Genomic DNA, 16,287 nt, shown 5'->3' on the forward strand with positions numbered 1-16,287 from the left:
GTCGGATAATTGAAAAGTCGGATAACCGAAAAGTATGAAAAAATCCATTATTAGTGTAGTATATTATTATATCCCATGTAATTAGTATATTAGTGTATTGCTATTAACCTACTTCACATTGAATTTTCCTCCATGTTAAGCCTATCAAATTTTTTTTTAAAAATAATAATCGTCGCTATTGTATCGTTAAAAATTAGAAAATTAAGCCGCGTTTAAATACTGACTCCCTTTCATGATCAAATGAGTGTAGCCAGCTAAAACACGTAAAAATAATATTAAAGTATCCAAGACATAGCCAAATATTGTAACGCCACATCACTAGCGGACATTTGAAATTTTCCGAATAGGATGGTCGGTTAACCGAGGTGGTGGTTAATCGGGGGTCGGATAATCGAGGCTCTACTGTAATTATGTTCAACAATTATTTGTTATCTTAATATATTTTTTAAATCTGTTATTGAATTCATAACTTTTTTAAGTAACAAACAAAAGTTAATATTAAAATCACAAGTAATATTTACAAATGAATTTATAGGGTAAGTCAGGAGGAGAAGTAAATATTTTGGAGAATGACAGTATAGATTATTGTAGGTAAAAAAATTTTATAAGAATGCAGGTATTATTATCAGTAGTTTCAGAGATATAGTTGTATGAAAGTTGCTCACATAAAATAATAATGAATGATAAATGTGTTACATTCAAAACAAATATTCAAAAATCATATGCTGAAATCAATACATTTTACTATGCTGTAACAAGACTTAAATTTTGTCTGAGTTATGTGGTAGTCATCACTACTAACTCAGATAAATGACATTTGATGTTTGGACATGAGTTGTAAAGTGTATTGAAGTTCAGGATTCAATTTTTGAACATTTGTTTTAAATGTAACATATCATTTATTATTGTCGTCGTACATGAGCAGCTTTTCATATAGCAGTACCTCCAAAACAACTGAGAATAATACCCATATTCACATAAAATATTTTGCTTACAATGATCTATACAAGGGGTGGGCAAGCAAGAGGTCAGTGGGAGCTGAAATGTAGGTTTTGCAAAATGCATGGGAACCACAGCTCTGTACTTTTTTATTCTGTACTGCAGTTCTGTACTGTGATTTTATTATATAATATAAATATTATATAAAACAAATATTGAATTTTTTTAATAAACATATTTTCACAAAATTGTGGAAATNGAAATTATTATTAGAAAGTTGAAAACATTAAAAACATTGAAGCAAGAAGATAAAACATTATTAAATTTTTACTTACTGGTTTCAGTCTCTTTATGGCAACAGGAATTTTCCATAATTCTCCCTTATATACTATGCCAAATCCTCCTTGACCTAAAATTTTCTCTGAACTAAAATTATTTGTAGATTTTACAATATCAATATATGATACTTGCTTAATAGAAATTGAAGGAAGGGCTTCTTCTAAAGAACTGAATTCACTGGCTGCAGCTGTTTAAAAAATCAAATTTTATATCTGAAAAAATTAATCTGAACATATTCATATACAGTATATATATTAGTAATTTTTACTACAAATGTGATCAGTAAGTATAAATATTCAAAATATATCAAATATATATTTGATTAATATTGAATTTCACTGTTAATATATAACTTTTTTTATATTACATTTTTATTATTATTATTATTTATTGAACTTAAAATAAATCTCAAACAAGTGGCCTTTCAGTGGCCAAATAGATAAAACCACTAAATACTGGAGGCTGGTCACAGTTCATGCCCCAGTTTCTTATAAAAGTTCTCCCAGAAGGATTTCTTTTCTCTATTGGCAGATTTCCCACATATTGCATTGCCATAATTTACCAATGCAAACTTATCTTTAATAATAAACACTTGAAGATGTAATTGAAATAAATAAGACATTATATACTAACTGATTTAAAATAAAACAGATCATTTCAAATTTTAAATATAACTGTAAAAATACATGTTATAAATAATAAAAATACTCATGTAAATTAGTTTTTATAGCAACAAATGTTTAAATTACAACCCACAAACATTTAGTTGAATATGAAAAATCTAAATGGTGGTTAAACATGCTTTAATTAAGTGATGGCACGAGAGTATTTGTAATTATCCACTCTATATGGTTCAAAACATTGAATACAGTAGAACCTCGAAAACTCTGCTCTCGATAACCCAGCACTCCGGATAACTCGGCCACACCCTGGCAGGGCAAAAAAATCCTTAGTTAATTAATTTTCATTATAGACAGCTTTATAAAAGTATAAAAGCTCTCATAAAGTATTTTTCTGAGGTCTGTCTTATCAGGTAAATTACTGTACACAGTGTATTCATTAATTTTCATTTTCGTGTAGTAAAGGCTCTGTGCCTTCATAAAGGACGTACTTTTCCTTTGTTTAAGGGTATTTGGGCAGTTTATTCTCCGTTATATTCTCAAGTAAACAATACATACAAGTACAGTACAGTATTTTCTGAGGAAACACTCGTACTTATTTTTTTTAACCCCATTCCCGATAACCCGGCATTTTCACAAACTCGGCCACCCTTCAGTCCACATTAGGCCAAGTTTGAGGTTCTACTGTATTTAGACTAAATCAGGTGTGTGAATTTAATCATTTAACAATCTATAACTAGATATAGTAAAAACTGTCTATGGTGACCACCCACGGTTCCCTCAAAAAGTGGTCTTTTAGACAGGTGGTCGTCCAATACAGGTGGTCCTGTAATAACATATTTCCATACATATTTTGCGCACTTTTAAGCTATTTCTACTAAAAAGCAAAACCTGAGGTGAGCAAAAATAAGTGAAATTTTTCAACAATAAAGTTATATTGGTATTGTATTTTATTCTTATCAGATAGACCAATTTACAGGAGTCGTCGTGTTATTATAAGACAGATTTAATACCAATATTTTAAAGATTAATACAATACTCGCATTTTTTTGATTATAATGCACACTTTCTTTTTTTGCAACTTAATTAATTCATATAAAACTTCCAAACGATCGCCTGAATAACGGGCTATAATATGGCTACTTAAAATGATTAGAATGTTATTCAGGCGATCGTTTGGAAGTTTTATATGTATACCAATCGGGCTTTATGTTGATGTTAATTAATTCAACTTGGTTCTTTTTGTTCGCTCCACAGTTACATGTATTACTTCATCTATATACAAGCGCATCATATCTCTACATCACTTTGGTTTTGGTATTCATTAGTTTAATCTTATTTTAACTTTAAAAATATTTAATATTTTCTTAAGTACAATAAGAANTGATATTTTTATCACCTAATTTTGTAAGAAGTTCATCTGTTGGACTTTGACGTCTTTGAACTGCTTTCCCGATTAATGCTAAAGTGATTCTATCTACATTCATTTGTGCTCCTGAAAAATACATAAATCATTTCTATATAAAATCATCTCACTGGTATTTGTAAAATTTTTGTTCTTATTCAAATTAAGCATAAGATATAGATTATTGCATACTTAAAAGAGAAAATAAGATGTATATAATTTTAAATAAAATATAATTAGATTCTCTATAAAGACATATATAATCAAAAAATTAGATCAATCTAACAAATTCAGATTCTTAATAGATACTTATCATGGAACAGTATTAAACATTAAGCAGGAATAATGAGTTATGTTTTGTATTTGTAACTCAATTATGATAGTTTTTAATGAACTGGTTAGTAATAAACTAGTTTTTTGTATTAAAAGAAAATAAATGAAGAAAAAATTTATTAGGCAAACTTAAAATCAGAAATCACGAAATCATAATTGTATATTTAGTCAATTTTTATCATAATGTTTTAAATCTACAGCTTTAAAATGATAAAAATTTACCTAAAAAATTATTAAAAAAGGTTCAAACTTAAATTATAAAATATTTTCTGTAATAAAAATTTTTTATAAATACTAATCATTCTGAACCAAACATAAAACGATTCTCTTGCACAACTAGATTAATTAGATACAGCTAAACAGAAAAAATTCATAGATAGAATAACATTCAGTTAATTTGTTCAATTGAAATACAACAGTTGACTTACATATATTTACTTAAAAAATCAAAAGGGTTCAGAGATTACTTACATCCTACTACAGGTCCAAATAACAACTCTCTGCTATGCATATTAATCTGTTTACTAAGCTATACTTATGAAATAAAAATATGCTTCATGTTTTGTTAACAGAAGCTTTTTAATATATTTTGGAGGTAGCTGGATGATGAGAGGATATGCTTGTCAATCCTGTCTCTTAAGCCTAGTGCAAATTAGTCTATATCACAGCAAACTAATTGGAGGTAAAATCTACTCAATCATTAAAAGTTCAACCATCAACTCAACATCATTCTAGTCAAACTCTTCAACAGAAAGTAGGCAGTCCCTCCAACGACTCTCAGATTAAACATGTTTGATTTTTTTGGGCGACGATCTAGAAATGCTCATGCACATTTGAAAGTTTGCAAGAAAGGAAGACAATGTAGGCCACAAACAAGTCTTGCATGTATTTATATTGTGATCTTTGTCTCATTTCAGCAATGGCTTTGCTACACTGGGATTACAAATCGAAGATTTGTTTGGTAAGGTTTCATAGATGTAAATATAATTTCATTAATTTTACTGAAATTATAAAAGTTATGTAAATATAATGGCAAATCCATTGACTATGATTCCCCCTTTTTTCCATTTATTTATTACATTTCTGCCAAACAGGCAACAAATGGAAAAAGCCAAAGCTAACATCAACATATGATAGTTCACAGAAGGGTACATGACATGTTCATTGGTTTTTTATAGCTACATCACGAGTAATGTCACATGGGACAATATCAGCAATTCACTGAAGGAAAACAGTGACATGACTATAAAAATTACCTCTGACATCATATTGAAAGCAACAGCATCAGTTTGTGCTGTGCTTTAAAGCCATAATCTTTACTTTTTCTTCAAGAGTTAATTCAGTAACTTTTTCCATTTTTAAAATGATTTACAGAACATGAGTGTATGCACTTCTTGCTTTAATATCACACTTTCACTTGCATATTTAAATGCTTTATTCACGTTTCTAAACTTTTGCAACACATTACCAGTTTTTCTATATTTTTAAAACATTAACTTGAACAAGATCAAACCAATAGCATAAATTAAATTACTTCAAGGAAAATGTTTAAGACAAATTTTTATGAAGCATGCATGTAATTTCAATAAAACTAACACTCACAAAAAAGGTTTATATACTTAACATTTCCCTTAACAATTATATAGACAATAATTGATTGTTAGCTGAAGTGTTTCTAAACTTTTGGAAAGTAGTTTTACTGCAATTGTGTTACAGTAATAGCCATAAAGATGTTAAAAAAAAAGTGAAATGTCTTGACAAAGCCTATAGACATTAATTAGGGAAATTCACAAAAATTCGGGAATCCTACATTTTAAAAATTTAAATTGGAATGTTGTTTGCTTTGCTTCTCTGATTCACTTGTAACACTGCTGCCAACTTACATGGTTATGTGCTTGCAGTAGGCAGAAGTCAGCTTCACTTACTGATGCACAGATTCTATTTTTACAAAAACTCGAAACCAAGACAGAGCTTTTAAAAAAAACCAAAGAAAAAAAACACCTCTGTTTTTATTTCAAAACTCTCTTTGATTTTATTTAATGAGTGAAATTTCACATAGGCTGAAATTAAAACAAAATATTCACTTATTCCCCAACAGAAAATTTTCAAAATGCAGTTTATTAACTGCATTTGAAAACTTTTTCTGAATTGCCTCAAGCTAAATAGCTGTTTTATCATCATTTTATAAACATTATTTTTCTTTATTTTTCATATACATATTTTGACATCAGTATTTTCTATTTCATAATAAATTTTAAATTATTATAAAAATATAATTATGTTTAAAAAAAAATAACAGTAATAGTAATAATAATAATGAAAATATTATTCAAATATAAACATCCATTAATTTGCTTTTTCATTAAGGCCAATCTATCTGCTGAATTATAATAGGGCAGATCATTTGACCCCACATTATTACTATACTAGCATTGTAAGATAAATTTTCTCTTAATTTTGCACATATGTATGTTTAAATAAAGTTAAAACCTTAATGACATTACATCTTCAAACATCACACAAGAACTGCTTTATTTCATTTTTTTTTCTTCAATACATATTTATCCTCAAGCATTTTCAGAATTATTTAGCCCCTCATCACATAAGGCCATAATGAACAAACTTGCACAAAAAAATTTAAAAATAAACTACAATAAACATTTTGAAATACTTTAAATTCAATAGTAGATAAAATGTCTATCTCTAGTAAAGCATTGTCTACAAATATTAGATACCGGTAATCAGAAATTTTTCTTTAAATTTAAACAGTATTTTTACAAATTAACACATAGCTATAACAAAAATTTGAAACTAAATTATAATCAATGTATTTTCATTACAAAAATCTTTTAAACCAAAAAAAAATAATAATAATAATGACATATAATGAATATCTCTGTCCAAAAGTATTAATAAATTCACATTTTCTAGAAATATTTACTCATTAAATGCAAATTTTAATTTATTAAATAACTAATTTTGTAAATCCATTATTAATATACTAAAAACACAATTTAGCATTCAGCAATTAAAATATTTATAATCAAATTGCAAGAATCCTGTTTTGATAACATTATAAAGTAGTACTGTACACTAAATGTACTAACAAAACAGATATCATACAAAATCTCACATTGAAGTAAGTTTATGCACAGGTTCTTTCAATTGCTACCAACACAGATAAAGGAAATTTATTTCTCATATATAAATTTTAGTTATTGTAGGCCATTACACATACTGTATATAGGTCTACTACCAAGTAAACTGATATAACACACTCTAAACAGTATTTAAATGCACCTAGTTATAGGTATCATCAAGCACACTAACCTCTGTGTAAATTTATTTTTCCGTTCTGTTATTAATTATATTTTTACTTTTATACTTTTAAAAAGTATTAACAAAGTGATAGCTAAGCTGGGAATAAATAGTTACTTTTTATAGTCAACAAAATAACAAATTTACATTATGTTGAAAAATGTTTATTTTTTTTGGCTAGAAAGGTTCTGAAATAAAATGGAATTTTTGTTTAATGGTTGTATAATTATTATAAAATGATAATGTTAAATGGTAGAGAATTGTTTTGGTATAAAATATGGAATGTCATAATAGTAAATTATGTCTACAGGTTATCGACTTGCAATAGGTTGGGTGTTCTTTCCTATGTGAATAGTACTCATAATACGCTGTCATTAATTGAGAAAATCATGAAGATTATAGCATTGGAAAAACTGAAAGGCAAATTGTGAAATTATAATTTATTTTTTAAACAAAAATTTTACAATGTGTTGAGGCAACAAAGAAAAAAACATTGATCTATGATGTTACTGGGGAGAAGATTAAACACATTTGTAGAAATTTGTTATAATATACTTTTTAATATATGCAAAAATAAGAAAACTATTTATTCCTTTTCTCTATTTTTTTCCTGACTTAGTTCATACTTAAAGAAAAGATTTAAATAAATTTCTAGAGCGAGTTTTTTTTTCCCTTAAAATACTAAATTATAGTTTTAGTATTTTAGAAAAAAAGAACTCTAGAAAGTTATTTAAATCTTTTAAGTATGAACTAGTCACAAGTAAAATTAAACTATGCTCTAGTATAACTGTAAAATGATTTATTTTACAATTTTATATATTTATTTGCCATATTGTTTATGTTGTGAACACCTTGCTACTGGAATCATATGGATGTGTAGTTACAACTTGAAAAATTATAATTATATTTTTTCCTAACAAAAGAGACTATTAACAGTGAACAGATGAACAAACTGTAATAAATGAAATTATTCTAGAGCAGCGATTCCCAACCTGTGGTACGCGTACCTCTAGGGGTACGTGATAGGTTGTTTAGGGGTACAGAAAAAAGTTAGTTATTATGGCANCTGCCCTGTGGGCACTAAGAGGGCCTCTTTTTGCAAGCCCATTATGGGTTCAGCCAGGCCCACAATGCAGCTGCTGGGTGGGGATGGGGCCCGACATATCGGAATGGACCACCCCCCAAAAAATTCCTGGACCCGTTCGGATTTGAACCAGGTCCCCCAGAGTGGTAGGCTGCCACCTTGACTGCTTGGCCATCTGGCCGCTACAGAAACGATTTATCACACATCTACTGTATATGAGCTACAAAATAAATAAATAAAAATAAATTTTATCAAACGATGAGATCAGCTAATTAATTGTATCGTGTATTATATTTTATATCCCAAGGAAAATACTGTAGATCTACAGTAAAATAAATTTTGTTTTCCCACAGTTAAACTTCGCTGCTAATTGCTGTTGTGATAACTTTAACATGATCTTCTAACGACAGCACTTTGCATTTCTTTCGTTTTTCAGACAATTTCGAACAAACTGAAATTAATTTCCTTTATTGCTATACCAATTCATTTGTGACCTCTTGGATCGGCACCTCCTTAGTGCCCTGTCAGGATTGACACCACTGTGTTTATCGGAACACGAAAGCCAAGATGGTAATTTCCACATCACTCTGTCACGCGAGCGGTCCCGTAAGTGGTCAGACGGATTCGTAATGTCAGCCGATCAAGAGACAGCATAGGGAAGTGACTCGAACTACAATTAACATTTAACAAGGATTTAATTGAAAATAAATTGGATAAGATACAGAATGCTAAGTTTGTGCCATGGAGAGAGAGAATTCACATAACGAGCACAAGTTGTATAAATACCTGGTGATAGAAGATTGGAGTTCTAATTGGGTGATAATAGTTCGATGGGGAGTAGTTCCATTATAATATCCACTAGCACTATGATGGCACAAGTTATCCAAAATGGGCACGATATTCCTGGAGTAATCGGTGCGGTTATCCTTTGACGGAGGACAGACGACTGACTTGTTTCAGCTGTCTCTGGCAATACCACCACCAATTTCAGCCGTGCAGAGGTTAATAGTTCACGAGAAAGTGTCATGTTGCCTTCAAGAAAACGTAACGGGAGACTTCCTCAGGTAGCTACGAACAACAATCGTTATGTCTCTCGAACAATGTTAATAATAAAGACTAGTTCTAATATAGGAATTTCTTGCTATCTCACACATTAACACCTGCACATAATTTCAAGGGTGGGAGAAGGGGAAAACCTTGTTGAACAATAGTTTAGACCAGATATATTCTTGGAAGTGGTCGCTTATTACAGTTATTGTATGTTGTTTCGGACCAAAAATCGATGCCCGCGGTTGCGTTACCTGTATTAAACGACCACCTGTGTAACTTATACGAAGACTCTATGGATAAACTATGGTGCCAGAAATTTTTGCCCATTTTGACAGGTGCCCGTTGAATGAAGGTGGTCGCCTAAGCAGTTTTCAGTGTAATTAATTAGCTCATAATATATATTTTTAATAATGAAAATAATTTAAATACATTATTTTAGTTTTAACAAGGGTTTAACTGTATTTAAAGAATGATGTACAAGAAGATATATTTTAACCATCAAATATTTTAAAATTTCAATTAATATGCTGTTATTATTGCTTAATAATTAATAATAATTATAATAATTAATGTTATAAAAATATCTTTTTTACTCCATTAATTATTTTATTTATTTTATTATTATTTATTCAATTGTAAATTTATTTTAAAAAATTTCAAGCAACTTTCATCTAAAGAAAACTGGTTCCCATTTTACAATGGAAGAAATTAATTTAATTTCTTTCACATGTAAAAAGTTTCAATTAGTTTTCTTTGCAGTAGTAAATATTAATTTCATTTTCTAAAATGCACAGTTTTGCATTTGGTTACTTATCATCAATGTATGTTTTGGATAAAGTTTAGAGAATAATATATCATCAAAAATATATGTAAAAAAACTTACTTTTATGTTTTTTTGAAATGTTGTGAGGAAGTTTTCCTTCTTTCTGTAATGCTTTATCATCTTTCTCTTTTTTATGATATTCAAAATTTGCAGACTCAGAACTATTTTCAGACTTTTTATTAGTTGTTGGCAACTTGTGTGTATCTTCTTTTGGAATGCTTTTTTCATATGCACTTTGTGATAATGAATTTAACTTTGATTCTTTATTCAAAATTTTTGAATCAGAGTTTCGAGTAACTTCAGCTGAATGATAACTAACCAACCTAATTAAAATTACAAAATAAAATCAATAACTAAATAATAGCAATATAATATTCTAAAATAGAGATAATATACATCTTTAAAAAAACAATAAGGAATATAAATTACTTTATATTGTATTTAATACTATTTCTAAGGTTAGTTTGTTGTCTAATCCTAATAAATATGTTTATCTGAAGAAGTAATCAAACTTTGTTTTATTGGCACTTCTAACTAATAAACATGCACTTCTCAATTTTATGGCTTATTCATTGAGTTTTGAACTCATTCTTCAAAAAAACAAAAATTAATTAATTGTTAATAATAGTAGATCATAAATACTAGAAACTACAGAAAACACATACATACTCAAAGATAAATACAACACTCACAAATGACGCATGCGCATTTCGGTTTCTGTTTAATTTGTATTTCATGCGTTCTTTTTTTAGATGGCCATTTAAAAACGGTTGAAAACGTTTTTATTAAACATTATTTATTGCTGGATAGTTAAAGGTTTATTTTATTTTATTTATATTATTCATTCCAGTATTAGTTCTTGTTNTTTTTACTCCATTAATTATTTTATTTATTTTATTATTATTTATTCAATTGTAAATTTATTTTAAAAAATTTCAAGCAACTTTCATCTAAAGAAAACTGGTTCCCATTTTACAATGGAAGAAATTAATTTAATTTCTTTCACATGTAAAAAGTTTCAATTAGTTTTCTTTGCAGTAGTAAATATTAATTTCATTTTCTAAAATGCACAGTTTTGCATTTGGTTACTTATCATCAATGTATGTTTTGGATAAAGTTTAGAGAATAATATATCATCAAAAATATATGTAAAAAAACTTACTTTTATGTTTTTTTGAAATGTTGTGAGGAAGTTTTCCTTCTTTCTGTAATGCTTTATCATCTTTCTCTTTTTTATGATATTCAAAATTTGCAGACTCAGAACTATTTTCAGACTTTTTATTAGTTGTTGGCAACTTGTGTGTATCTTCTTTTGGAATGCTTTTTTCATATGCACTTTGTGATAACGAATTTAACTTTGATTCTTTATTCAAAATTTTTGAATCAGAGTTTCGAGTAACTTCAGCTGAATGATAACTAACCAACCTAATTAAAATTACAAAATAAAATCAATAACTAAATAATAGCAATATAATATTCTAAAATAGAGATAATATACATCTTTAAAAAAACAATAAGGAATATAAATTACTTTATATTGTATTTAATACTATTTCTAAGGTTAGTTTGTTGTCTAATCCTAATAAATATGTTTATCTGAAGAAGTAATCAAACTTTGTTTTATTGGCACTTCTAACTAATAAACATGCACTTCTCAATTTTATGGCTTATTCATTGAGTTTTGAACTCATTCTTCAAAAAAACAAAAATTAATTAATTGTTAATAATAGTAGATCATAAATACTAGAAACTACAGAAAACACATACATACTCAAAGATAAATACAACACTCACAAATGACGCATGCGCATTTCGGTTTCTGTTTAATTTGTATTTCATGCGTTCTTTTTTTAGATGGCCATTTAAAAACGGTTGAAAACGTTTTTATTAAACATTATTTATTGCTGGATAGTTAAAGGTTTATTTTATTTTATTTATATTATTCATTCCAGTATTAGTTCTTGTTTTTATTTATTTGTTTCATTTTCATCTTCATTTTCAGATGAGATGTTTTCTTCAGGTTGTAATTGTTCCTTAGCAGATTCAAGGATATCTAATTCCACTTCTTTATTATTGAGTCTTTCCCTTCTGTGGGATCTGTCATCTTCAGTTATTTTGATTTTGTTTCTTGGGTTGTTTGGGAATTTGTTGATAAATTTGACATCCCTGCTTGTTATAACTCTTTTTGTCTTCATGTTCCATAAAAGATATGCTTTTGTTTCGCTAGAGTAGCCTATAAATATGCATTTGGTGGATTTTTCATAAAATTTTCCTTTTCCTGGTTTCTTTTCCAGTGCAAATGCTATCTGACCAAAGTCCTAAAATATTTGATTGTTGTCATTCTACTGGTCCATAATTTGAAGGGTATGTCGTCTTCCAGGCTCTTTGATTTTTCTTTTGATATTTCTATATATAATGCAGTATATACAGCTTCTGCCCAAAAGTATTCTCTCAATCCTGCTTGGAGAAGCATGCATCTTCCCATTTCCACTAGTGTTCTATTTCTTCTCTGCAATGCCGTTTTGTTGTGGTGTGTAGAAGGCTGTTTTCTCATGCATAATCCTTTTATGTTTTAGGAAGTTCTGAAATTCTCTATTAATATACTTGGTTCCATTGTCACTTCTTATTGCCCTTATCTCTATTCCTGTTTTATTTTCTACAAGGGCTAAGTATGTTTTGAATTTCTTGAGAGCTTCACTTTTGTTTTTCATGAAATATATCTCACACAATCTACAATAATCATCAATAAACACGATGAAATATTTCGATCCACTCAATGAAGTTCTCATTGGTTCACAAATATCAGTACAAATCAATTCTAATATTTCTCTGCATCTCTCTTCGTTTCACTTCGGAAATGATGATTTGGTTTGTTTCCTTCTTATGCAGATTTCATAGTTGTCAAGTCCTTCTTTTCGTCTTATATTTAGTCCTATGACCTTTAGGTTGTTGGCCATGTGCCATATGTCCCTTTCATTTAAGTGACCTAAACATTCGTGCCACCTTTTCATTTCATTGACATTTGTTTGAGAGAGTTTAGATTCCTCACACCTTTCTTTCACATCATATAGCCCCCTTTAAATGCTCACATGTGTATGCTTTTAGTTTTCAGATCCATAATATTGATAGTTGCTTGGTTCTTCTGGAATAGTACACTGAATCCATGATCAGTTATCATCCCAACTGACAGTAAGTTGGTCCTTAGTTCTGGTACAAAAAGTGTGTTCTCCAATTTGGCTTGAAATCCTCCCTTTGTTTCAATTATTACATCACCAGTTCCTTTGATTTCCGTTGTAGATGAGTTGGCCAAGTTTAATTCACTTATGTGGGATGTTTTGACATTAGAAAATCTTGCTTTATCATTGCACGTGTGATGAAACACCTGAGTCTAGACACCATTTTAAGGTTTTCTTTCCCCTCATTTGCCATATTAGCATTATATGACTTGTGTTTTCATGTTATAGCCCTATGTGGTTTTCTCTTGTTTCTGTGCCAGCATTCTATAGCCTTATGCCCTATTTTTCCACATTTATGGCATTTGAATTTGGATGGTCCCTTATTTTCCAATTGCTTCATCCATTGTTTGTTTATATAGTGCACCAGAATTCTTCGAGTCATTGTTTTCATCATTTCACCTTCTTGCCTCATACACTTTTATTAGCTTTATTTTGAGTGTTTCCGGCAAAAAAGTTCCTCTTGTGTTTCGATAGCAATTCGAAATTGTTCGAATAAGTCCAGTATACTATATAGCAATATTACGGTTAATAGTTCTTCGTTTATGGAGATTTCCATTTCTTTTAACTTATCTACTATATTGAAAAAGTCTCTTACGTGATCAGCCATGTTGTCTCCTTCCCTCATTTTCTTGAGAAATTATTTCTTTAGTAGCATGGCCTTTCTTGTAGCTTATACCATATTTCTTGTGGGGTTTCACATCCTTTTCTCTGTTTTAATTCTGCTGGACTTACGGCAAGAATTATATCACACATTGCTTTCAAGTCTGCTATGTCCCATTGTTTTGCCGCCATCTTTGTACTTTCATCTCCAAGTATAATTTCTGGTTTCTTTCTTTTTCTGCTTATGTACTCCCATGAATCATTTTTGATCAGGAGTACCTTCATCTGTATTTTCCATATATCAAACTTTCTTTACACAGTGGTTCTATTCGTACAGCTAGTTGACTGGCCATTTTTTTTTTCTTTTGTAGGCTTTGTAATTCTATTTCCCTTTTATTTCCTGTAATTCTAGTCTTTGATACTTAATTTTCTGTTCCTGGGCCCATAACCATTGTTAGAACAATGATGAGGCAGTCCTTTAACTTACAATTAAACTTTATTCTAATCTAAAACTATAAATAAAACTTTATTCTAATCTAAAACTATAAATAAATATCTTACTCAGCTCCTTAAATAATAAATCATCCAACATCTGATGCTGAGAAAAAACGTTTATTTAAAGAAACATTAATGTTTCGACCTAATATGATAGGCCATCTTCATTTGCATCTGAAGATGTCCTATCATATTAGGTCAAAAACATTAATGTTTCTTTAAATAAAAGTTTTTCTCAGCATCAGGTGTTGGATGATTTATTATCTAAAACTACATATACTGTATATACTTGTTCACACATCCATAACTTGGCGCCAACCAAACAACAGTTTCTTCCAACCTCTAGATGTCTTACACAAGATGTTGCCAATCTACAGACATTGATACTCACTTTAGTTTTATATTCCCTAACATCTCATTAACGAAGATTGTCATTGAACCATTGATAAACTCATTGACTTGTCTAGGATTTCTGGAATTTGATTCAGCTAATTTTGTCACAAGAACTCAGCATGAGAAGTGTTTCGACAAAGTTTGTTCCACACTTGTTCACTGCTGATCAGAAAGGCAATTGTTTGGCAGCTTGTCAGGCTTTGAAAGAACATTTGAAAAATGATCCAGACTTGTTTTCTAAGGTGATAACTGGTGATGAATCATGGTGTTATAGTTACGATCCAGAAACCAAATGTCAATCCAGCCAGTGGAAAACATCACAGGATCTCCTCATCCCCAAAAAAGTAAGACAAGTGAAATCGAATCTGAAAACCACGTTAATATGTTTTTTTGATGTGAAAGGAATTGTTCATTCTGAATTCATCCATCCAGGCTAAACAGTCAATCAACATTGTTATCTAGAAGTCCTCAAAAGACTTCATGATGTTGTGAGAAGGAAAAGAAGGGCCTTGTGGCAAACAGAGAATTGGTTTTTCCATCACAACAATGAACCCACTCACACTGCACACTTTGTGCAGCAGCTTTTGACAAGAAATGGCATGACCCTCCTCCCCACCCCCTATCTGCCTGATCTCACACCTTGCAATTTTTTTTGTTCCCCAGGATGAAGAGGGAACTCAAAGGGAAGTGATTTCAGACAGTAGAAGAGGTGAAAACAAAAACGACAGAGGCACTAAGATACATTTCAGAACAGGAATTTTTTAGGTGTTTTGAACAATGGAAAAAATTTTTGAACAAGGTATTGAGGCTAATGGAGAGTATTTTGAAAGAGATTAAAATATGAAGTTGTTAAAATAAGTAAATAATTTTTTTGTAAATTTTTTCCTGTTGTTTTTGGTTTCTCCATGTATTTCAATTTAACTGTTATGTGTACTTTTTAACTATACTTTAATCAGAATGAAGTGCATGTTAAACAAAGCAGAAAATATCTTAAGACATTTAATTGTTCCATTTTCTCTAAACTTCCCTTAAAGCACTTATCTTTTATACTCAAACCCTTCAAATATGTTTTTATAATAATTTATAGAAAAAAGTTTTAAATTTATAACATTTCTCTAAAACTGAAACCTATCACTGTTTATTTTGTATAAATTTTTCCATTAAATGTTAAAAGTATTTTTCATAGTTATAAAAGAAATTTGATGTATTATATTATTACTAATAGCTTGGGATGCCCCCTAGTAGGTGTTCTAGCAGCAGTGGTGTCATTCCATGGTATAAATAATAAATTCATATTACAAATAAAAATAATAATATACTGAATTTCTGATGGCGTACCCTACTAAAACGCAGTCAAAAATGCAAAAAGGAAAAAAAAAATCACATCTAAAATAGTACAGTAGAAGCTAAGTTCAGGGTAATCCTTAACCCTCTCCCCGTGAAGGGAATTTTAAAAAAATCGCTTCTTAACGTGCATTCTCATGGCATACCCTACTAAAATGCAGTCAAAAACACAAAAAACTGCATTTATTGTTATTTTAACATTTTTATGCAAAAAACTGAATTTATTGTTAATTTAAATAATAGCTAGGGGTGCTCTAGTAGCCATTCTACACATACTGTTACAGATATATGGACATGCGATAAATAGC

The 16,287-nt window shown here is 29.5% G+C and overlaps 2 protein-coding genes across 2 annotated transcripts; one reads left to right on the forward strand and one right to left on the reverse strand.

The window, feature by feature from the left end:
• Nucleotides 1-236: 236 nt before the first annotated feature.
• Nucleotides 237-11,722, reverse strand: LOC111636331 (U-box domain-containing protein 70-like). The gene is made up of 6 exons (XM_023381552.1): nt 11,706-11,722; nt 11,074-11,336; nt 10,604-10,628; nt 9,972-10,234; nt 1,275-1,465; nt 237-254 (listed from the first exon to the last, which is right to left on the reverse strand). Exons 1-6 carry the CDS (start codon nt 11,720-11,722, stop codon nt 237-239), a joined length of 777 nt encoding a protein of 258 aa, XP_023237320.1.
• A 3,032-nt stretch (nt 11,723-14,754) lies between these two features.
• On the forward strand, nt 14,755-15,072 carry LOC111636332. The gene has a single exon (XM_023381553.1). It carries the CDS (start codon nt 14,755-14,757, stop codon nt 15,070-15,072), a length of 318 nt encoding a protein of 105 aa, XP_023237321.1.
• The last annotated feature ends 1,215 nt before the right edge of the window (nt 15,073-16,287 follow it).

This window comes from Centruroides sculpturatus, unplaced genomic scaffold (genome assembly GCF_000671375.1).
Source record: "Centruroides sculpturatus isolate CEXI.00-Female unplaced genomic scaffold, Cexi_2.0 scaffold841, whole genome shotgun sequence".
Lineage (NCBI taxonomy): Eukaryota > Metazoa > Arthropoda > Arachnida > Scorpiones > Buthidae > Centruroides > Centruroides sculpturatus.

Excerpts from the sequence above, each read along its gene's own strand:
- LOC111636331 (XM_023381552.1), bottom strand. Across the intron at positions 10,629-11,073 it reads CATTTCAAAAAAACATAAAA|AAACCGAAATGCGCATGCGT; the intron begins GTAAGTTTTTTT and ends CAAATTAAACAG. Across the intron at positions 10,235-10,603 it reads GAAATGCGCATGCGTCATTT|GTTGGTTAGTTATCATTCAG; the intron begins GTGAGTGTTGTA and ends AATTTTAATTAG.
- LOC111636332 (XM_023381553.1), top strand. The coding sequence starts at position 14,755 with ATGAGAAGTGTTTCGACAAAGTTTGTTCCACACTTGTTCACTGCTGAT.